Source organism: Cinclus cinclus, chromosome Z, assembly GCF_963662255.1.
Source record: "Cinclus cinclus chromosome Z, bCinCin1.1, whole genome shotgun sequence".
Classification (NCBI taxonomy): domain Eukaryota; kingdom Metazoa; phylum Chordata; class Aves; order Passeriformes; family Cinclidae; genus Cinclus; species Cinclus cinclus.
The window spans coordinates 64,411,056-64,435,859 of record NC_085084.1 but is presented as its reverse complement, the minus strand read 5'-3'; the positions used below and the strand labels follow the sequence as shown (position 1 = coordinate 64,435,859).

Genomic DNA, 24,804 nt, shown 5'->3' with positions numbered 1-24,804 from the left:
AATGTTATATTTATGTCCTTTTTTGTGCAACTTTGCAATTCTTGCAGTTCTTGTTCTTTGTCTCTGCAAATCACTATGTGGGTTTTATTCCTTACTTCAAAAATGTTAGTACTAGATAACGATGCAGGCACAATAGCATTATTCACTGATGGTTCAAGTACTGTCTATTTCTGTAGAGTCTGGTAACTGCAATGCTGTTATCCTTAGTAGGCTGTCATATTTTAGTCTGTATGGTTTTGTCAGTACCAAAGTTTTTGTCCCTGTTTGCACTTAGTCATACCAATGGAAAAGGTCAAAGACAGATTTATTTAAAAATTAGATTTAATTGATTAAGATAATATCTCAAAAAGGATTTTTTTTTTCTAAAAATATTCTGATGCTGTTTTTTTAATTTTTACTATAAACTGTCTCTTGAACTGGAATCTTGCTATGCAAAAATAATTTTTATACTTTCAGGTCCATTGGGCCACAGCTTGTGTTGAGAATGACATTAGGAGCAGAAATAACCAGCCAGCTCAGGGCTTCTTCATACATAGCATCAGGACAAAACCTTTTGAGATGGGACCTGTCACCAGAGGAAATTAGAACAAGAGCAGAAGAACTTATCAGGAAGACAAAGCATGTATATGATACTGTTGGGATGCTTGAGACTGAAGAAGTAACACTTGAAAATACTGTACGGGCTTTGGCAGATATAGAAGTGGAATATGCAGGTTAGTGTGTGTTTTCTGTATTTCTTTGCATAAGGCATCTGCACATAAGGAAACACTGAGGAAAAAATAGTTGTTGCTTCCAGTTCTGATCCCTGCTGTTCTTGTGTAGGATGTTAGAGGCCTCTCAAGAGTCCTCTGGTCCTAATAGTCTTTCAGGGCCTTCCAGAGAGTGCATTAGTCACCTGTTTTGGTTTTGCATGTGAAGCTCCACACAGTTGTGTTTCCAACCATGTGCAGCTGCCAGGGGACATGGCAGCAGTGTAGGCTGCAGCGTCTGTGGTATGTGTAGTGCATTACTCGTGGTAAGCAGTGTTTTTTTTCAGACAGTGCAGAATCTGACACAGGCAAGTTGAGTGGAGTCATGGAAATGTAGATAAACTGCTAGTGGAAAAAATGTGATGATGAGGAATTTTTGAATGTGGAATGTGCTATGGAAAGAAGGCTTCTTTACTTGCTCACATTTAAATTGTGGCCTGTGAGGTCTTGAAGAATCCAGGAAGAGGTTGGTCATGCAGTCACATCTAGATTGTTCTGCCATACCAATATGTGGGTAAGGTTTAATGGTCAAACACAGGTCATTCAGTTAATTTGTTAATATTATCAGAGGACAGGGTGAAATACAAGCTGCATGTTGGTTGTCTTTGTTGAGAAAAACCTTTCAGATGGTGGCTGCATTATTTATAAAACAGTGAGTCTAATACATGTCAAATTCTTTTAAATACTCTGAAAAAATCTGCAGTAGCCACAGAGGTGCTAGAAACAGCCATCTTAGCTTGGAGCAAAATCTTTGACTAGCAAAAAAGCGCAGCTGGCATCTCAAATTATTATACTGTGATATTAGTCTGGATTTCACATTACTTAAAATTACACACCTAGTGAATTAGCTGCAGTTTATTCTGGCATGCTCAGAAAGACAATAATCTTCATTCAAAAAGCCTGCTGCCAGATTCAGTCTTAGTTTACCAATATACCAATTTGGTATAACTATTGTAAATCTTTTCACCAAAAGGATTTACTGAAGGAAAACCTATATTTGACTCAGAAAACAGTGACAGTCAGCTTTTGAGGGTAGCCATGAAGACTTGATGGAAGATGTACTTTTTCCACTATATACTATTGCGGTAGTGGGTCACATTTAAGCTTTTAATGCTAATCTTCAAAGCTGTATGTGAAATTATCATAACCTGCTGTGAAACAGCCCATGATATGAGTTGGATGTATTACCACAGCAAGACTTCCATAAGAACCTTGGAATTTAAGGCCTGTGTATCCCTTTCACATAAAAGACTTACTGTGGTAAATGCAACTTTTTATCCAAAAAGACAGAGATGACAATAGGCCTTAAATTTCACTTGTAAGCTGCCAAAACTCACTTTATTTGAAACATCTTGGCCTAAGGGCAGGAGGTGAAGGGGAGGTTTCCTATGGACTTCAAGAAGAATCACATGCCCATGGCAGCATTTCTGAATCTGTCTTGGAGGTTGATAAAATGACTGCACATCACATAAAATTACAAAGCTTTAAATCAGCTTAGTCTGTTTTACTCCAAAATCTACTTTTGGAAAGGTAGATGTTAGAGACATTATAATTTGATTTTTAATGAAGGTAATTAATTTATATTTTAGGATTTTTATTCAATGTCATTATAAGATGTAATATTCCTTTATTGGCAGGGATTTATTTAATCTCAAAAGTATATTCTAAAAAAGTAATATTACTCAGCTTCCAATCTCTAGAAGTTCAGAATGCATGGACAACATCTTTCCTGTTTGCCATGTTGTTTCTCCTTAAACACAGAAGAGTACCATACATGGAGATTTGACACTGTGCTCACAACACTGTAAAAATAACTTCAGGACAGATGGGCATGTTTGAAAGATTCAGAGCTTCTGACTTTAATGCTAACATGGAAGCATCTGTGCCAGCTACAAAACGTCAGTCTTCACTCACATGACTTCTGGAAGATGAAGCATTTCTAATGTGTATAAATACCATTCAGCTGATTTTGTAGAAGATGATGAGATAATTAAGCTTGGGGCTTAGAAGTCTCTGTAAAATGTTTATTTGTTACAATGGTGTGTGATTTTGTTCTTTCACCTATTCAGTTTTATATTGCATGTAATCACTTTATTTGCTATATGTGTCAGGTTGCTTTGGATACTTTTTGCTTATGTCTTTTATAAATGTCAGAAGAGGGAAAGTTCCATATCCTTAAAACATGTCTATCCTTCTGTGTTCACGGCCTCTTTTTTAAACAGTGGAAAGAAGCATGTTGGATTTTCCCCAGCACGTCTCCCCTGACAAAGAGATACGCTTAGCAAGTACAGAAGCTGACAAAAAACTGTCAAATTTTGATGTGGAGATGAGCATGAGAGAAGATGTGTTTCAGAAGATTGTTTATTTACAGGTAAGTAACAGTATGGCTGCATAAATTGTGACATGTATCTAAATTTACCTAAAATTAATTGGTGTACACAATGCTTTTCAAGATTGCTTTGTTTCCTGTGTGTCTGTGCCACTAAAGTCTGTCCAGTGGGACACTGTTATACAACAGAAAACAGTGTATCATGCTGTTCTACTCTTTGCCTGTCATATCTAGATCCGTGTATCTTTCTCAATCCATTGCAATAGCTTTGACTTCTGTCTGGTCTTCTAAAGAACTGATATAAAGAATCTAAAGTAAAAGAGGGAAGCATATTAGGAAATAAATTTTTTGATTTCTCCTTTTTGATTCCTCCTGGCTGAGCTGGTTCCAAGAGGGAAAAAAGAAAAGAGGCAATATAGCAGTGTACTTACATTGGCTTACACTGCTTTTGAATTTGTGTCCAAAATTCTCCTTTATTGAATAAGTTGAGAATTTTAAATCTAAAAGTTATTTTAAATTATGAAGGTTAATGAGAACATATAAATGAGATTGACCTTTGAAATTAGCATTTTTGATTAGCTAATTATAGATAAATATTGTATTCTCTTCTTCATCCATTTCTTCAGCCACAAAATAAAACTACATTAAAAGAAGCATTTACTGTTGAACTAGTTTCTATCCCTGTTGTGTTTCTGTTAACTTCTGGCTTAATTGAGCACCTATAGCTATCTCATATTCTTCATTTGTACTGTTTTTTTTTGTAGCTCAAATAGAAAGAATATTTGGTTTTGTTCCAATATGTCTGGTGATATTTAGTAATAATTTTCTTAAAAGTGAAATATAAGGATAATGCAAGAAAGCGATCCAATGTGATACCAAAAAAAAAAATATATATTTTCTATGTTTTATATGTGAATTTTTCCTCTCAACCCCACTGGTTTTGGTTTTTTTATCTTCTTAGAATGCTTATAAAATATTGAAGCCCTATTTCTTGGAGTCAACATTTTTGTTTTTTGAAGGTTTGACTGGGAATCATGCTTGCAGAACCATACTAAACTGCCTTCCATTACCATTGTCTTCTTTTGCTGTGTTTTCCAGGGAAATTTTCAAGTGTTCTCCTCTAGCTGGATGTTCTTGCTACATATTTGTGGAAGTACATAATAACCCCATTTGGAGTATGTTCTGTTGTGTGTTGGCAGATAGTGCCTTGTGTTGATTTTTTCCTCCTGATACTGTATGTTGATTTCTGTTCTTCTTCCACCACTCTGTTGCTAGTAATTAAATGATTGATTTGTATGTATTACTTCTGTGATTTTCCCCACCCTCCACTATAGAATACACAGATACATTGAGGGCTAATCTAAGATATGTGTATATCTCTCTATTTTTAATTTCCAGGTCTATCTGACAGTAGGTAGTGAAAACTGCTGTTATTCACTACTATTACTTTCTTAAATTTCTTTTTTCATGTGGTGTTTTCGTATTTCATATTCCCTTGTAGCAATCTTTGACCTTTATAACAGTTAGAGTTTTTGCTTAAGTCTTCATTAAAGTTTTTTAAGAAATTTTTCTGAACTGCAGCATACAAGCATGTTTTAGTACTAGTCTGCCAGAGATGCAACTTCTACATATATATCCACTTCTAATAACTGTGAAAGTAGTAAGAGTTTTGCTCTCAAATGAACGTGAAATTTCCAGTAGTGCCAGACTGTTCAAATACTGCTGTTTCCAAATCATAAAGGTCTTGTTAATTTTTGCTAAATTTCTAATGCCTTCTCCTCAGTTAAAAAGTCAGACTCCAGAAACACATGAAAAAAGGACCTGCACAAACAGAATTCAGATTTTGGCTGAAGTTACTTCAGCAGTTCAAAAAAAGCAGTAAACAGTTGGATTAAATCAGGTCTTTCATGGCCTCACTGGAGATTTAATAATTCAGGTAGATTAATTCAGTTTCATGATCCTTCATAGGGCCAGATTAAAATTGGGTGAGGGGAATGAGGGCCCTCACATTTCCGTGTTATTTATAACACAGCATACTAAGAGATGAGCAAATCTGCTTGACCTCAGTGACCTGCAGAATGTTTTAGCTTCCCATAATGGGGGCCAAACTTTTCTAAATTAACCAGAGTACTCTTTCTAAATTATGCTTAATTTAAGAGCTGTTGATGGAGGAAAATGATTGAGGTTTTTACATTTAATTTAAGAAAATATTAAAATAATGTAGTCACTTTCTTTTCCCCACACATTAAGGAGAAAAATTTCCATAAAATTATGTTGTTGAATATGGTCCATATCTTATTCTTTGAAAAAGAATTTTTTGTATTTTTGTATTTCGAAGTTTGAAACTTGGAATAAAGGTGAATTTGGTAGTGAAACTATCATTTAAAATGTTGTTACTCTTAACATGTGCACATGCTGACTAGTAGAGGCATGCTTAAGAATGTTGCCAGTCTTCTCCACCCACATGCCCTCAGGAAACAGCCTGATGGAAAGAGCTGCTTCAGGTTTTGTTCATGGAATTCTAAGTAGGTTTTGTTTCTTACTCTGTCTGAAGGTTTCTTCCTGGAATAAAGTAGCAAGGTTCTCCAAAACAAGTATGAAATGGTATATAAAATCATCAACTATGACAATTCTAGAAGTTCTGTGAGGTTCCAAAGTTTTGTGTGTGTAGTATATTCAGGATGGTGGTCCTTGTGGTTCCCTTCCAACTCAGAATTTTCTGTGATACTGTTTTATTTTTGTCACGCTATCATGTGGCTCTGGAGAGGACAAATATGCTCAAATTTTATGCCATCTGATATTCTTAAGTGATACTTCTAATCTTTTGGAGTTTTTTTCAATGCCTCTGACTTTTAGGGTACAGTATTACCTTATAGCACTGATTTTCTTCAACTATGTGAAAGAAAACTATCCCTACAGAAGAAGCTTAGGTGAACTGCACTGTAGGATGAAAGGGCTTGCCATTATGAGAGCATGTAAATGTGCTGAGACACATGGTAAAAGAATATTATTTAAAAAACATTCTACATGATTATAAGAATACTGTTGTGTGAGGTAGCAGTTTTGGGGAAGTCTTCACATAAAAATCCAGGATGTTCCCTTTTTTAATATAACAGTGTTCTAAAGAATAACTCTGTTCAAACCCTTCTAATGCTTGGTATGGTTCTTACAGTGTTATAAATTCAATTATTCTATACTGTCATTTCAGCAAACCTGTGGTCTTGAAAATGTAAAGCCTGAAACAAAGCGCTATCTAGAGAAATCTGTTCAAGTGGGGAGAAGAAATGGACTCCATCTTCCTAAAGAAGTGCAGAAAGTAAATATGGACTATTTGTTTATAAAGCAAAGGTTACAAACTGTTGAAGGGATAAATTTATGGTTGGTTTGCTGTACTAAGGATATATTTGAAATTCATGCTTTTGGACCTGCTGAATTACTGCTCTAATCTTAACTGTTCTTACTTCCAGATCCATTCTTTAAGCTTTTTAGGTTTAAAGGTTTTTAAACTGATCTAATAGATGCCCATGATATACAGTAGGTAGAGATGGTCTGCATGACCTCATAGGCTTGAGACTAAAGGAAGCCTAGCTGAAAAGTTTTTATTATATATTATGATTATAGAAAATGCCTAATCAGATTCCCAGTTAAGAGACCTCTGGAAAAATGTTACTAGTGAATCTGCAGTTCTATTCAATATGTATAACTGTTGCAAACACACAGTTACACTAGTTTCAGTTAATTGATGTTGTAAAATGTGTCCAAGATTTTAGTATTTCACCTGGAAAAAAAAAAATCAAAGTAGGTTAGAAGAGAAACAAGCTGCTCTGAGAATTTTCTTCATTAAGGGAGAACTGACTTAGAAAGCAATTGTCACTTCAGAAAATCAGGAAGTAAAATTGTGATCATCTGAGGTGCTGTGCCATCCCACCCTTATTGGGAAGGGAGCACCCAAGATCCATATAGATTCTTGTGGTTGAAAGGAACAACAAAATCAAGAGAGTCTGCAAAAGCTTACAAATTTTCATTAGTAAATTATATATTTGGTATGGAAATTGGTAAGTTAGTCCCTGACCCAGCATAAGCACATAGGAATGGGTTTTGGATAAAAGGGATAGAATGCAAGGGAAAGGACAGATTTATTAAAGAGGGGGAAAGGGAGAAAGAGAGATCGCCATTATTCATGCCTCCAGCATCAATCCAGCTGCCTAGGTGTCCAGAGTTCTGGAAGCACCTCCTGGGCCTATATGAGGATACTGTTTTATAGATAAGCTTTCCTTGCCCTGGAGCTTTCCTTGCACTTTCTATGTAAGTTAGTCATCATGCACAGTCTGTTCTTTACACTGTTCTGGAAATGGGTCAGAGGGCTTTGGGGGCCTTTGGTGGTCTTGTTCCCCCCTCTACATTCCAGACCTGTTGCTCAACCTCATTTTTCTGTTTGTGCTGTACTGAGCTGGGCTTATCTCCAGGAGGTAGATCAAAGACCTTTGTCCCAGAAAAGTGCAGTCCTACCTCAGTATGGCCCCTTGTCCAGTCACATCTTGTTCTTTCTCACACTGTGTTATTGCCAACAGTCCTTGGCTGTTATTACCTACAGTCCTTGGTTGGTGCCATGGCCACCCTGCTATTGGTGTTTCAGACAAATACACTAGCCCTTATCTTCCTGGGATTCTACAGATGCCAGCATAGTTATCTTCAAATTTTGAGTGATGTTTCTGAGTGTATTATGTATCTGTACTGTTGAATAGACTTAACCCTTTGTAGAAAGCAATCAATCTTCATCCATATCCTTTTGTCATTGAGAGCAGTTTGATGTGTATTTTCATATAAATGATGCCTATAAAGGTATTTTGAAATTCCTTAGGGAACAATAATTGAATTATATTTAATATTTCATTTGATGTGCATTCTCTTACCAGTAACTACTATGTTTATTTGAACTTGACAAAAGCATGTAGAAACTTGCTATGAGATATATTAGAAAATGTTTCAGAAATATGACCATCAGGGTTTAAAAATAGGTTTTGGAATGGCTTTGTGTTATGAGAGGAGCCTCTTCTTTTTGTCATACCATACCTGTAATTACAAAACAGTGTTTCTGAGTAGGTTGCATGCTTTTTACTCCCTTCATTCTCATTGATTTCAGTAGATATTTTTACACTTAAAATTGTAATTTTGCTGTTCAAATAAAAGAAAATAATTGAATGTTAGCACATTAAACTGTTGAGTGAATGTGTTTAATCTCTTCAATCCTCTCTAAACTGAGTTCAAAATATTGGAGCAATAGCCCTTGGCCACAATATTGCTAAGGACCAAAAGAAACATAAAAGAAAGACTGATAGGGTGTGAAGTGTGATGCTAACTGCAGTGTGTTATTTGCTCACTCCTGGTATTTACTGTTGGTTAGTAGAGAGCCTGTCTGAAAAAAGTGAAATGTTATTCGTGTGGAGGATAAATATTGCCAACTTGTTTTTTGTTTTTCCACTAAGTTCAGTTTATACCCCATATAGGAAATAAAGACAATGAAGAAGAAATTGAATGAGCTGTGTATAGACTTTAACAAAAACTTGAATGAGGAAAACACATTTCTTGTATTTTCTAAGGAGGAACTTGGTGAGTAGGATGCTTGCTGTTTCTTTTGTTTCAGCCTTTCAATTTTGTTGGAGTAACTGTTTTTTCTCCTATGTGTGATGGTTAGATCAAGTGAAATTCTGACTGTGTCCCAGTCTTTTCTATTTCCTTTTTAGTCCTTCTCCGGAATGAATTCAGAGTTATCTTTTGCAGGTGTTGATGATGTCTTCATTCATTTGTGCTTCCTGAGATTTTTGCCTTGCATCAAGTTAGAATGTTGCTCCTACTTTCTTTAGCATAACTTTACTCTGTTCCTTTTCTCAATAATCATCGAGCAATTCCCTGTGTAATTATCGGAAAAGGTTTTATAGTCCTACAATAAAGTTTAACTAATTCAGTAATTTAAACCAAGCTAGAGATTTCATATCTGTAGGGTATCTCATAAAATGTGGTCTAATAATGCACATTTTTTCATGTTATTCAGCTTTTATCTGGTGGCCTTACATGTATTTCTCTTTTGCTCTCAGGGGTTTCCTTTTTTTTTTTTTTTTTTTGCTTGGTTGAATTTGAAGAAGTTTTAGCAAATAGTTGTAAAAAGGGAGGTATATTACTGTGGAGATTTCTGATGTCAAAGTAGGTTTCATCAAAACTAACATAACAGTCTCACAAAAAGGGGGGGGGGAGTGCATAATTTTGGTAAACATTCTTTATTAAATTGTATTCTCTAGATGGCCTTCCTGATGACTTTATTAACAGTCTAGAAAAGACTGAGAAAGACAAATATAAAGTTACCTTAAAGTATCCCCACTATTTTCCTGTTATGAAGAAGTGCTGCATTTCAGAAACCAGGAGAAAAATGGAATCTGCCTTTAACTCGAGATGCAAAGAGGTATGTTGTGTACTGGCTGCTCTACAGTGCAGTGACAGAGTTGAAAAGTGGAGCTGTACATTCAAATGCTATGTTTAAGTTTTGCACAATGCAGAGTGTTTTGAAATCAAAACTTACCAGCACGATCTTTAACAGTGCCTTGCTCCAATTTATTCTGATGTCCTGAGACCTTAGAAGGTGATTACCTGCCTCTGTGTGTGTCTTTTGTATGGATCTTAATATTCAAGTGGTTCTGTTAATAGAAGTGGGATTTTGATCTTCTGTGAAATTTCCTTGCAGTGTTCTACAGATGCTTACTGATGCTTTCCTCCCAGAAAAGGATGTCTGATGGTGGCTTCTGTAGCCCTTTGGGATTCTTTGGAATAGAGGAGTTACTTAAGCACAGGTTTTAATTATAAATACAGATGATTAAATATGAAATTAACAGATTGCATATGTGCACAGCTAGACAGGTACAAAAAGAAAAGGCATTGAAAGGTAGAGGATATGTTATTCAGACAATTGTACCAACCATGCTTTAGAGAACAATAGCAGAGTTGAGCTTTGTGCTTGAAATGCTTGGAAATGTGGGGAGTACAAGGTAGATTTAAAATGTCACCAGGAACTGAACATTTTGCTAGTCAACACACATAAAGAGATTTAAGAATAAAACTGTGTGACAGTCTTCAAATCTAGTGTTTATTTTTTTTTTTCCACTAACAAATCTTACTTTTCCAGAACTAGAGATTTACACAGCTACATTTTCAAATTCTTGAGGATTCTTCAGCACATTTAGATTAAGGTCTGGAGTTTTCTGCTTCAGATGTTCTTGTGAATGCTATTGTTAGAGTTGCAAAAGAGGAAAATTTGCAAACTAGTTTTGAATGTTGGCATAATAGATTAGCAATCTGTCTTCATCACTAACAAGAAATTAAGCCTGCTGTCAGCAATTTTGTTACTGTCTTTCACATGTAAATGATTGATAAAGGATAAACTCTTCACAACCTAAAATAAAATGTTGTATATTTTGATTAATTAAAATGATAAGTTGTTATAATAAGGAGCATAATGAATGAGATCAACTAGAAAACCAGCTACCTGCAAACTCTGAGAAAAAATATTCCAAGAATGTAACTAAACTTAGGTTATTTTATATATTAATCTGAAAATGTTTCATTTGAAATATTTTCTATTTCATAAGATTACAGACATAATTGTTGCTTTAACATGTAATTTCTGGTTTCGTTATACAAATTTGCCTGCTTTCTTTTTTAGGAGAACACAAAAATTCTGCAGCAGTTGCTCCCACTAAGAGCAAAAGTAGCAGAGCTACTTGGTTATAATACACATGCCAACTTTGTCCTGGAGGTAAACACTGCCAAGAGCACGGATAACGTAACAAACTTCTTAGGTTTGTTCATATTTACAGGCAATACTTGTATATTTAATGTAGTAACATGTCCCTTCAGCCAATATGAATTTAAATGAATAACTGGGTCACAGTGTCCATGAGGTTTAGCCAAAAAAGGAACTCTCTGGCTGCCTTTGTTCTGGCATATATATTTTTTAGATCATAACTGTACAAATGAAGTTGCTACAAATCAGGAAGCACAAGGCAAGTTCTGAGAATAGCTGCTTTGTGACAGCCAGTAGCTACCATAATTTAGAACTAGTGTAACATGCAGTTTAAGCAATTTTATCAGTTCAGGAGGCTGCATCAGAATTGCAGGTTTTTGTTCTCAATTTTTTGTGCATTTGTAGTCTTGGTGCCTTTTCCTGATACAGGTGCATTAAATATAATGAAACTGTATGAGGTGATGCAACTTCCATGAGCTGAATTTAAAAATTATATCTGGAGTGATGGATTAAATCTGAAATTCAAAAGCCCTGTAATAGGATTTGATCTGAAAACAGAGGTATCTTGAAAATTTTAAACATAGCAGTTTATGAATTAATTTAGAGTCTTCATGTTGATGTCAGTGGACTCTTGAAAGTAGAGCTAACTTCTGCATTCTGGTAGCTCCACTGAATAATATGTGTTCCTTTATTACTGTGTCCTAGCACCACTTAGAAGTGTATATTGATGTATCATACAAGTAACCCCCATAAATAAATTAGTACAGAAATAAGGTATGTTGGCTGGTGGGGGGAGGGGGTTGTATATATGATTCAGTAAAGAGGTTCAAATGCTCCCCTTTATAAACCTGTAATTCTGTTGCATTTCTCCTGAAATGCTCCTTCATGAGATCAGATCCATATTTGGCAGTACCAATTTCAGTATACTTGACGATTAACAAATACCTACTTTTGATTTATTATTAAATGTTAGGATTTTTAAATGTACTTGAACTGTTTTAGACTTTTTTTGTCCATTGTATTACTGTAATACTGTGCTTTTTCATTTGTTTTGAAGCTGGCACACATAAGTTAGCAGCTGTTTCTTACATTATGAGATCAGATACTTTTCTGATCATAAATATCATGCTTTCTGGTAATTCTCACAGAGGGAGAATATACATCAAATTAATTGTCATTTTTTGTTTAGTTCTTTTGATATATCCTCAGCTACAAGCACGACTCTGTGTTCTGCTCTATTTTATTCCTATCTATTCATGTTTTAAATCAAATGTTCATAAGCTGATCTTACATTTAGGAAGAAGAGCATTCTTTTCTATGACATATTCTGAATTTAGCAAGGTACAAGCTGCAAACAGTATTTCAATCATGTAAATGCATTTAGTGCATTACAGCCTTCCTAGAAACAGGAGTGACAATTCCTAAATTTTACACTCTACATATCAACAGTGAACATTAATGAGAATTCTTAATGAATAAAAAAGTTTCTGATAAACCTGAAATACTTACAAGATAATAAGTACAGAATCTACTCTATGGAAGTGTCAGTAAGCTTAAATATTTTATATTCAATATGTTTGCTTCATAGTGCTATGATGCCTTCTTGTCTGAGGAATGTATATTGTAAAAAATTTGAATCATAGACTTTGATAGCCAGAAGCTTTGCTAACAGAGAAGCCAGCCATCATATAGACAAGAATTCTTGGGTGTCTTGGGTTTTTTATAGGACTTCTGTAACTAGGAGTTTGTGTTGCACTTTCTTCCAGTAACTAACAGTAGTTGTAGTCTTTCATTGTTGCTGAAGAAATATATTAAGAAATATATGAGGAATACATAAACTACATGAGGTAAAATCAAAGGATTCAAGCATAAGTATCTGGTGTTACTTTTCACTTATAGTGTCTTGGAAAAAGTCTGAATTTACCAAAACCCTTCACACCAATTTTAGGCCTACATGGAATACTGTATCATTTTTAGCATGCCTGCAATTAAGGCTTCTTAGGACAAGGAAACAGATGTTGCTTGCTGTTGGTGAATGAATAGAAAACACCCACTTCTGGAGCATGTGCACTTCTGGAGTATGTGCTTGAAGTGTTGAGTGTATATATAGGAATAGATAAGGAGCATTGAAGTTGACTCCAAGGCAATCTTTCTTTCAGATGATTTGAGTAAAAAGCTAAAGCCTTTGGTTGAGGAAGAAAGAAAATTCATTCTAGATCTGAAGAAGACAGAATGTAAAGAAAGAAACTTTGATTATGATGGAAGAATCAATGCATGGGATCTTCATTACTATATGAGCAAAACTGAAGAGCTGAAGTACTCCATAGATCAAGAAAAACTGAAGGAATACTTCCCAATTGAGGCTGTTACAGAAGGCTTACTGAATATTTACCAGAAGCTGCTGGGACTTGAATTTGAGCAAATAGAAAGTGCTCATGTTTGGCACGACAGTGTTACTCTCTATACAGTGAAGGATAAATCAACAGGAGAAATGCTAGGACAGTTCTATTTAGATCTTTACCCCAGGTAATGAAGTTAGTGTTTTGCTTACATGTTCAAAATGGATTTGTCTTAATGGGTTGCTACTTGTTTAGTTAAAATTAAATGCATTTGGAAGTAAATATTTGTTCCACTGACAAGAGTAATACTTTGTTCATTAAGTTGTCCTCTGGACTGTGTTCAGATTTTTTATGCCTTTTTTTGAGTACTTCCATATTTCTTGCTTATATTAATTTTATGGAGCACTGCTACTTTGTTCATGTTTTGGTAGTACTTCTCTCTAGTAGTAGAGAGCAGTACTCTGTCAGTTGTCCATAATCTTTTGCATCTATGAACTTTTCTCCTTCCTAGCCTACTACTGGGTTTTAATTTTCATTTCTGTTAAAGTGTTACTGCAGCCTGCTCAGATAAATTATATTTGTCTGCTAAGAGCTCCTAGTTTCTCCCAGTTCCTCTTTACACTTTGTGTATTTTCTACCTTGTTGGCTAGACTGCTAAATTAAATAGATCAATATCAAGAATAGATTCCTGTTGAGCACACATTCAGATTTACTTCCATGTTGATCTTTGTAGCCCTCCAGCTGTTTTTGTGGCTATTTACAGTATCATCTGTGTTTTATCAAAGATTAGTAGGAGACTAGACTGGTTTGATAGGATTTATGCTGAGCTAGTCCTTTTTGGCTTTTTGTCACTGTTTTTTTGTTTGCTTTGGCATAGGGTTTTTTAGATTAGTATTTAGCATTTTATAAATTTGCTGACATTCTTTTTTAATGTAAGTTGATTTAAGGTTTTCTGGCCTAAGAAAATCAGATTACTCAATATATATAGTATACATAAACTGTTCTTTTTATGGTAACATACCTCTCTCCTTCACCTGTTCACCTGCTTTCACCTTTATGTATGTCATGTGAATTGGTGAAGGTATGTGTCAGTAAGGCTCCTGTGACTTAGTCTGAGTAGTTAACTGATAGTTTAGGCCAAAATTTTCAAAATAACTTTTCTTTAAACTCTTGCATCACAGTGAAAATGCAGTGCACTGTACTCTTTTGTCTCCTGTAATGAAAAAAAAAAAATCAGAGAACAGAACCTAGTTCTTCCTGTTCAGCAGCAGTTTAAAACACAGCTGACATCTGAAGTATATAATACTTTCAGCATTTCAATAATAAAAAGATTCTTGTAAATGCTGCTGGGAGTCTTGAAATGTTACGATTTCAGTATGAGATTAGAAGGGACATATTTTCCCTTTGTGCTCCTTAACTTATTGAGTCTTAGAAGTCATTAAAAGATGTACATTTTTTGTGTAAAACTTTGTGTAGAGACACTGACTGATTGTCCCTGTTCTTGAATAAGCTTCAAATTCTGGTGAGCAGGCTTGTGGTTTGAAGATAGTGTCTGATATATTTTCTTATACAGAGAGGGAAAGTATGGGCATGCAGCCTGCTTTGGTCTACAGCCCGGCTGTCTGCTCTCTGATGGCAGCAGATTGATGTCTGTAGCTGCTCTGGTAACCAACTTCACAAAGCCGGCATCGGATCATCCATCATTGCTGCGGCATGATGAAGTAAAGACTTACTTCCATGAATTTGGTCACGTAATGCATCAGATATGTGCACAGGTTAGTGATGTTTCTATTCCAGTGTAAGACTAATTTCTTTCTCCACTGTCTCAAAGCAAGGTATAGTTCAGTTTTGGTGGTTTCTAATTTTAATAAAGCACGTATGCAGAGTTCTGAATATTTTTTGAAGCATCAAGTTGGTTTTTCTTCTAATATTTATTTAAAACTGAAGCAATAAATACACCTTCTTATGAAAAGCATAACATTTCTATAGGAACATATACTTTTGCATTTGCAGAAGTCTATTCACTCATCATAGGTACTGGTAAAGTGAAGAAGATGCTCAGTCATGGCTTTGTTCAGACAGCTTTTTATTACTTCTAGCTTTCTAGAGGTATGGTATGAGAAACCAGGTATTAGAAACAAAAAAAGGTTACTATACCTAGGAATGAAAATAAATTCTGAAGCCAGATGACCTCCAGCATTTTGGCATTTAGTACTATTGAGACCTATCACTCTTGACATCACAAGCATAAAACAGGACTTGTCTAAACTGTTTTATTTTTTTCATATCTGATAGGTTAGGTTTATTGCAGTGACCAGAAAGAACTGAAGGTAGTTTCAGATTTTCCATCAAGGTACCAATAAGGTTGTAAGATTTCTGTTTTCACTTTTACTTACATGTAAAATTGATACTGTCAGATGATAAATTTATTATTAGCCTAATGAAAACTTTATATTTGAGAAAGAGGTGGTGTCAGTATTCATGCACCAGAAAATTCACATAGTTACCTACAAATTCAGATTTTGCGTAGCACTTCCTTCATCTTCTGATAAAGTCAAGGAAAAATGACCCACATTTGATTTTAATTCTTGACCATGATCCTAGAGACTGCGACTGTAGAATAAAGAAACAAAAATTTCATCACTATTTCATCACATCACTAATTTCAACAACTATTTTCATCACTAATATCGATTTCATATTAAATCCAGAGTTAATAAGTAGGTAGACTTGCTTAGATATTTTTGAATCATCTAAAAGGTAAAAATATAATTATTATCATCTTCACCCTGTGATAGATATTTCTGATATCACAAACTGAGGAATAAAACCTGGGCAATGTAGGTGTTTGTAAGTGTAGCACGTTTGGCATTGGTATAAAACAGTACAAAACTAACTGTAGCATTTTGACATCCAGTGAGGATATGCCTTGGAGTTTTGGAGTCCTTTCAGGACAGCCAAAACCAGCAATTGTAATGCATATGAGCTTCTGTTGCACTGGAATTACACACAGATCAGAGAGACCTGCTTTCCCCTTGTCTCTCAGGCTGCTCTGGTGTTTTCTGTGTGCCCAGCTGCCCTGCTCCCTTCTCCTGTATTGTATGTAAATAGCTATTTGCATGTGTGCAAACTTGCTAGTCAATGTAAGAACATCCTCTCCTCTGGAAATCATGTGTACAAAGCATTGTCTTGCTTCATATGATGATTTCTTTAAGCATGTGAAGACTTGCTGGTTAAATGCTATGCAAGGATGAGACTGCGGGGGCTTTGTGAGCTGCTGGTAAAGGTCTGATACTCTGTAATATACTGGAAAAGTGAGATACACTGTTGGAGAGTGAGATCAGGGCTGGGAGGGCCCAACATTTGTTCATGTTGTTCTGGAAGGAGAGGTCTTGAAGTAACTAGTACCAAATCTCTTGATGTTTTTTGTTTGTGTGGTATGCATGGGTATGAGTAAATGAAGATATCTGAAGGCCACTTGCTTTTTGCTCTGGCCACTTCTATCACCATTTTGAAGCTGGTGCTACCTAGCTTTACTTCAGAGCTGTTATTCAGCAAGGACAGTAAGAAGGACCAGTCTACAACTATAGATGTGAGCAGCCTGCAAGAGTAGATGAAAGTTTTACTCCTTTTGTGTTGTTCTTCTGAAGATGTGAGAGGAAGACACATGCATGTGACACAGATGTCAGTTCAAGGTTATGTCCTGTATTATACATGCTTTTTTTTGTAACCCTGCAAGAAACTAAGTTCAAAAGCCTGTAATCCTGTAAGGATCTATTTCCCAGTGGAGGATGGACTGTAAGAATATCAACAGGTCTTGGAGAGGACAACTGAGAATTCTTTAGCAGTTAAAATGTCTTGTTAGTATGCTGATGAGAAGGAAAATAAATTGGGCTGGCAAGAGGAGTTAGATTTATTACAAGAACAAAGGTGGACTGATAGTAGGAAGGCTCTGCAGAGGGATGTGGACAGGCTGGATCATGGCTGAGACCAGTGGTGTGAGGTTCAACAAGGCCCAGTGCCGGGTCCTGCCCTTGGGTCACAACAACCCCAGGCAGTGCCACAGGCTGGGACAGAGTGGCTGGAAAGGACCTGAGGGTGCTGGTGACAGCAGCTGAAGAGGAGCCAGGCTGTGCCCAGGTGGCCAAGAAGGCCAATGGCATCCTGGGCTGGATCAGCAATAGTGTGGGCAGCAGGAGCAGGGCAGGGATTGTCCCCCTGTGCTGGGCACTGCTGAGGCCACAGCTCGAGTGCTGTGTCCAGTTCTGGGCCCTCAGTGCAAGAAAGACACTGAGGGGCTGGAGTGAGTCCAGAGAAGGGCAATGGAGCTGGGGCAGGCTCTGGAGCACCAGTGCTGTGAGGAGCAGCTGAGGGAGCTGGGGGTGTTTGTCCAGGAGGATCGGGGGACACCTTATCATTCCTTACACCTGCCTGAAAGGAGGTTGTTGCCAGATGGGGGGGCCAGCTTCTTCTCCCAGGCATTAAATGACAGGACAAGAGGAAATGGCTCAAGTTGCACCGGGAATGCTTATTGTATATTAGTAAATCTTTTTTTTTCTCTGAAAGAGTTGTCAGTCTTTAAAATGGTCTGCCCAGGGAAATGGTGGCATCAACATCCCTGGAAGCATTAAAAATGTATTGATATGGTACTTGAGGAGATAGGTTAACAGTGTAATGGTGAAAATGGTGGTCATGCTGTGTTGGTGGTTGTACTTGATAGTCTTAAAAGTATTTTCCAACCTTTATGATGCTATGATTCTGTGACACCAAATAATTTCTGTGTATTTGGGACAACTATCTTTCAGAGGTGACTTCTTTGAAACATTTGGATTTGGAGTATATTTTAATGAAGATAATGAAGATTCTTTACTGTACAAACTTTTCTTCAAAATTGGTATTGGGAGAGCTTCTTAAACATGAAGTTATTGCTGATAATAAAAATTTTTAAAAGTTCTAATGTGCTTAGCTTTCAGAAGAAAGATTCTTTTATCAAAGTGTCCTATTTAAAAACTTTTTATGGATAAGGTTGCTAGGTTTTATTTATTTAAGTCCATCTATTACTGGTTTAAAAAATGGTGTTATATGTTAACCACATATATTAAAAATGATGACAAATATGGCAAAACTTAATAGAATAAGCTGGTTAAGTAAAGTCTGTGAATCAGTGTGGTAGACTGCAATACAATAAACTTTTAGAAGTGCATAGTTGGAGTTTATTATTTTACTTTGGGGTATTACAACAAAAATCTCCAATAGTTTACAAAATGTGTAATTGTCAAAAGACAGCATGAAAACATTTGTATTGCTGTCATGAACTAAAAGGTAAAAATCAATAATACTAAAAAAACTGAAGTAATTTTCTACACCAGTAGATAATGCAGTATATAACTACTGAGTACTCTATTCCTGGATAATAGTCTTATGTCTGATTTTTTCCTCCCTTCTTTAAATTTCATTTTAAAGTTATTACTATTATTTTTATTATTGTTCTGTTCGAATTACTCCTTTTCCTGTGATATGACATCTGAAATGTTATAATCTGCTAAAAATCTTGGCTTCTAATGGCTTTTTATTTTGTAGACTGATTTTGCAAGGTTTAGTGGAACTAATGTGGAAACAGACTTTGTAGAGGTACCTTCACAAATGTTTGAGAACTGGGTATGGGAAAAAGAGCCACTACAGCAGATGTCAAGACATTATAAAGATGCAACCCATGTTGGAGACACTCTTCTGGAGAAACTTGCTGCCTCTAGACTTGCTAATACAGGTATTGCTCTGTCTTTTCGCCTCACAGTATATGTATAAAAGTATATAATTTTAAAAACAGACAGACATAACAAGCCTATTAAATTTCTTCTGTCTGTATACTTACCCCTGTCCTTCTGGGTTTATTTGTGTGGGTACCCTACTAAAAATGGCTATGGTGACAGATAGAACTCTTTGCAGGAACAGTAGCAGCTCTGATTTTCCAGGCCACCTACAGGACTAAAATAACTTTCCTCTCCATTTAAATTTTTTACCTAAAAGCTTTTTTAATTTAAAATTGGTGGTGTGTGTGGTGAATAGAAGAGAATAGGCTGGTGAGGTTTCTGGAGTGGTGTGGTTTTATGGAATGCATAATCTTCCGTGTACTCCAGAAGAGACATTGTGCAAGACACAGTATACCTACATGTATCGTCTACTTTTGATTTGCATGCAACACTTAACAGATACGAAAGTTATTTGCAAATTTACTGAACAGACATAACATATCCCAGACAGCATTGTTGTAGACCTTATACATATCTCCAAACTAAGATTACAATCTCACGTCATTCCCTATCATGTCATTATTATTCTATCACTCTCATCTCTTTACTCTTGTAATCAGAGCTTCGAATTTATGGTACCAATTCATTAAGCTACTTCTGTTTATTTCATACTGCTTTCCTATACTGAACAAGAAATCTTTGTCCTTGTGGCTTGCACAGATTGTAGCTGAATAAACATTTTGTCTGAGCAAAGGTTGTTATCTTGTAGCTTCTTAAAAAAAGCTTCAATTAAAATTTGCTTTTAAAATATCTGCTTTATTTTAGTTTTCATGTATGAAGAAAGTAATATTCAAGAAGTGGGAGCTTAGCATGATAATTCCTTTATTAAAACTATACTTCTCACCTCTTTGTAAGTGAAGCAATTCCGATGGCAATGATGTAACTCCAAAATTCTAATAATTTAGTATGCATGTTGAGATTTTTGAAGGAAAGATGCAAATGAAACAACAGCTATCTTTATGCTGGTTAATTAAATGTTTTGTTTTTTCCAATTAGGTCTTCTAACCCTCCGTCAGATTGTTTTGAGCAAAGTTGACCAGGCACTGCATACAAAGCTGTCTGTTGACCCAGCAGATGAATATGCTAAATACTGTATGGAGATTCTAGGAATTCCTGCCACCCCAGGTATGTCAATAAGAGGCTTTTATGCAGCATGCCCAAATGGTTTAATTTAACATGCCTTTCTTTTTGAATAATGCTTGGCATGCAAAAAAATGAGTTTTTCTTATGGAATGATCTACTTTATGAAGCTGAAATATTTATTTTGAAATTTAGGATTATCTTAATGATCTCTTCTGAAGGAAGATTAAAGTAAATATAAAGCAGCCTTTTGCAGGATATATTTTAAAGTGACATGATGTGAATTCCACTTTAGATGTTCTGTCACATCTGTGTTGGATGTACAAGTAGCCTAAAATGGGAAATTGAGTTTCCTTTGTTTTTAATAGACTATGTTTGATAATTTGAGGCATACTCAGACCCTTTATGCTAAATGTTTCAAAGTAGTTTATATAAATTCATTATTAATTTATTGCTGAAGTACTGTATGCATCAAAGACATAAATGCATTTTATTTCAATAACTTGATGTTAATCTACTTTTCAAGGAACAAACATGCCAGCTACTTTTGGACATTTGGCAGGTGGTTATGATGGTCAATACTATGGATATCTGTGGAGTGAAGTGTTTTCCATGGATATCTTCTATAGCTGCTTTAAGCAAGAAGGAATAATGAATCCAAAGGTAGGTGATGAATACATTTTGATAAACTCTTCTGTTGCACCTTGTCTCTGAAACCATGTTTATTGCCATCATGATCCCCAAGTATAATGTCTCAAGTACTACTTCTATACCTGTTGAGTTCAGATCAACAACAAAAACGTGTAAAAGTAACTTTCACAAAACCATCTTAACATTTCCAAGAGCACTTGGGTTTTAAAACAATTCTTACATCACCTTATATTTTATACTGTAGTACTTTTGATATGTTGTGTTCCCTTGTCTAATGCCTTCCTCTGTAATTTTAGACTGAAAAGCCATTGCTCCACTGCAAGAGCAGATGCATATTCATCTGCTGTGAAACCTATATGATAATCTACTCTTTCTTTTTTATTTCAAATACATTCTGTGTACCTCAATTATTTAGTCCTTTTATTTAGTTACTATTTAGAAAACTGAATTTATTTTGCGCTTTCTCTGTCACTACAGCGTAATGTGGAAGTTGTTTTGTCTTTAGTTTAAATCATAGGTCCATTTTGAAGTCTAGATCATTAAGAGGTTCTAGATTTACTTGGTCTTTTTTCCCTAGAGTAATTCTCCAGCCTCTTCTGCCTCCAGCAGAAAAAAGAGTAATTAGTGTGGTTAGTAGTCCTTCCAATTCTAGCAATGTTTTTCAGAGATTATAGTATTAGACTTGACTTGAGGTGCTGCAGAAGAGATAGATGAGTTTTGTCATGGGAAAGACCTTTTAGGTTTCCTGGTCCCAAATCAAATCCAAGATGGATCCTGGTCACAAGTCTTTGCACTTTCATAAGTCTTGGTTCATTTACAAATTGGGTCAATTATCCAACCACAGCCCCAGGCTATGAAGTATCAGCCCCCAACTTGCCCCCTTTCCCTTGCCATTTTTTTTCCTTTTTGGGTAGCGGTTGTCCTTGATTCTCTAGCTAGGAAGGAATTGTTTTGTCTAGCTACCCTGTGAAGAGAACTTACTAACACCTAATATGAAGTTTCAGGGTTACACACTAAGCAGCAGAGATTCTGAAAAATATATAAGCTACAACCCAAGCATCATTTTAACTGTAACACTTCATGTGAATACTGATATAACTTCAGGGATAGCTGTGGTGATTTTTTCTCTCCCTCTTCAATGCTGTCTTTTCAAGTTAGTTCTCTTTTAACCCAAATAAGTATGATAGCATCCCACAGAATGGGACAAACAATTTTTAATAAGCAAATACTAGATACCAGTATGTTTTTTGTGGTTACTTGTACTTTGTTATATCTAGAACTAGACTAGTCTTGAAAACAGCAGAAAAAAAATGGTTAAGGTATTATGACTAGGTCTTATAGAAATTTGGTTTACTTCTTCCTTTTGGAATTAAACGTGTCCTGTTTTAAGTGACAGTTATACAATGTAATTTCAAAGACTGAATGTATTAAAATTCCTCCACAAACAATTAACTTTAACTTAATTGGTAGCCAAGCTCCTCAATTCTTGCACATTATCTGAACTAATCTCTTGTCTCCCTAGAACTGGGCAGTATTCTGGGTCTGAAAGGATAACAGGGTCTACCTGTTAAACTCAGGAAACTCAGGTCTACCCAAAAAATACCTGTAAACTACAAGGAACAGTATATGAATTTGCTGCTGATGTTCAGCAAACTAACAACAATAGTGAAATGTGACCAATGCTTCAGTTATGTTTTTAACTTGTTAATTATTTTTATTTTATTTTGGATTTTTCCAGCTGTAATTCAGATAATGCAAATGGTAGTTCAATTAAATCATGGAAGCCCATGACTTAAAAACACCTTTGCTTGTTTTTACAATACAGTCATGTCTTGGTTTGAAGGACAGGTGTCCACCAAGAAAGGCAGGAACCTCCCTTGGAATGGAGAATGTGACTCCTTTCCCTCCAAATTACTGTAAATTTGAAACTAAGAGGCTTTCAAGCAAAGATATGGGGAAAGGAGTAGCAGTTCTTTAGAGGTATGTATGTGTATAACAAGGCAGACAGACAACAACAAGGACCAAAACCCCAGAAAACGCAATTAACCCTCTCCTCACTCCCTGCCGTTCCATCCATTTCCGCCGGGTGCAGTTCCAGGCACAGCCAGCAGGGGCGCCGGTGGCTCCCGACGGGCAGGGCGGGTGATGATTCCCCCGCTCCTGCAGGGGGCGCTGTGGGGCGGGCTCTGGGAGCGCGCGGCCGTGGCGGCGGGGCCCGGCCGGGAGGCCGCGGGGTGCAGCTGGTCCCGGTTGCCGGGCTCCGGCGCAGGGATAGTGTGTATGGGAATACCACACACGTTGGCTCCGGACCCCCTCGCAAACGATCGGGAAACCAGAAAAAAAAAACACGAAGCAGATTTGCAGTGCAGGGAAACCGCAGCAAACGGGGCTCTCGGAGTTTAACACACGGGAGTGGCCGCAGGTAGGGAGAGGGTCGGGGGGGGGAGCCGCTCCCGATTTTTCGGCACCACACCGCTGGTTCTGAGCTCCGAGCGGTCAGACATCAGGGAACACGAGAAGCAGCTCCCTCCTGCCCCGAACCCGAAACCAGACTGACCAAAAGCCCATCCCCAACCCTCCCGGGCTGTGTTGTCAGATGTAACCCTCCCCCAGGCAGGGCTGTTGCAATGGAGTGCTGTGACGCCCAGGTCCATCTTTTGTTTTCTTAAGTATTGGTAGTTACCGTTTCATGGCAACATATGGAACAAAATTCCATGAGAGAAAGAAACAAAGGGAAAAATCCTAACCCCCAACAAGTCATGGGGAAGCAATGTGGTCTTGTTGCCTGGGGGACGTGTGTATGTGTATAGACACTGACTAGAAGGAAGAACATTGTTTCTTCAGTATCAGAAGCGTTTGGGACATGTGCATGCAAAACAGCATTTTCCCGATTGTAGTCACGTCTCAGAAGCCCAGAATTCTCCAGATATATACCTTCCTTAAGATGCAGCTTCTTGTTAAGAAGTTCCTCATTACTTCTTTTCTCAGAAACCTCATTAATTTTTTTCAAATTAATCCATTCTTTCTGAAGCAATAATGAATGCTTCTTCCTCAAATTAAAACCTGAGTTAAGTCTCATTTTGTCTAAGAGAATTTAATAGGTAGGTTAGATGTGCTTGTATATATGATATGTGCAACCATGTATATTGTATGTAAGTGCCATGCTGTTCCACAATACTATACCTATCTTATTTCTGAAGTATCAGTAACTTCCATTTGGATGACAGAGATTTAAAAAAGAGAAATCAGTTAGAGAAAAGATGTTGTTCCCTCTTCCTGTTTGTCAGTCGCAGGGTTAATCCTTCATTGAAGATTTTGAGGAGGTTGTGTTTTTATGCTTTATAGAATGTCTTCAGACAAGTTGTGATTGTAGCTTCAAAACCAGTGTAAAACCACAAGAAAAATAAATTCTTTAGAGGTGGTCAAATTTCTGCTCTCTTGAGTTCTTCCAGCAGATCTAAATTATACATGTGTTATATCCTGGTATATCCTAATTTGGTATTAGGAAAATCTGGAGGGAGGAAAGTTGTTTTAACCTGAATAGATTTTTAAATATGCAACAAATACAGAAAAAAGGGGCAATGGCAAGATAAGAAATACTAACATTCTGTTTTACCTTCTCTCAGGCTGGGATGAAATACAGAAACCTCATTTTGAAACCTGGAGGATCTTTGGATGGAATGGATATGCTACATAATTTCTTGGAGCGTAAACCAAGCCAGAGAGCTTTCCTGTTGAGTAAGGGATTACGTGTTCAGTAAAGTTCTGATTCTTTTGTAACGGCATATAAGCTAGAGCTAGAAATGAGCTAGAAATGTCAGTGTATTTCACATTTTAATTGTGTATCACTCTAGGGAAACCAGGTCATTTTTAATGATTTTTTAAAATTGTTTAAATAAAAATGTGACTTTTAAAACAAAATTTCATAGCACTACAAAATTCAACACATTAGGGAAAAAAATTCTGAAATGTGCACAGGCTGAGGAATTTGGATGGTAATTTTAAAAAATTGTTATGAAATAATACTAATCAATGTAAGGACTTAATGCCATGT

The 24,804-nt window shown here is 36.4% G+C and overlaps 1 protein-coding gene across 1 annotated transcript; it reads left to right on the top strand.

The window, feature by feature from the left end:
- Positions 1–456: 456 nt before the first annotated feature.
- NLN (neurolysin) lies at positions 457–24,511 on the top strand. Its single transcript, XM_062513241.1, has 12 exons — positions 457–713; positions 2,972–3,120; positions 6,287–6,394; positions 8,586–8,688; positions 9,375–9,535; positions 10,790–10,925; positions 13,030–13,396; positions 14,783–14,984; positions 18,790–18,976; positions 20,016–20,144; positions 20,626–20,762; positions 24,377–24,511. Exons 1-12 carry the CDS (start codon positions 485–487, stop codon positions 24,509–24,511), a joined length of 2,043 nt encoding a protein of 680 aa, XP_062369225.1. The 5' UTR covers positions 457–484.
- Positions 24,512–24,804: the final 293 nt, after the last annotated feature.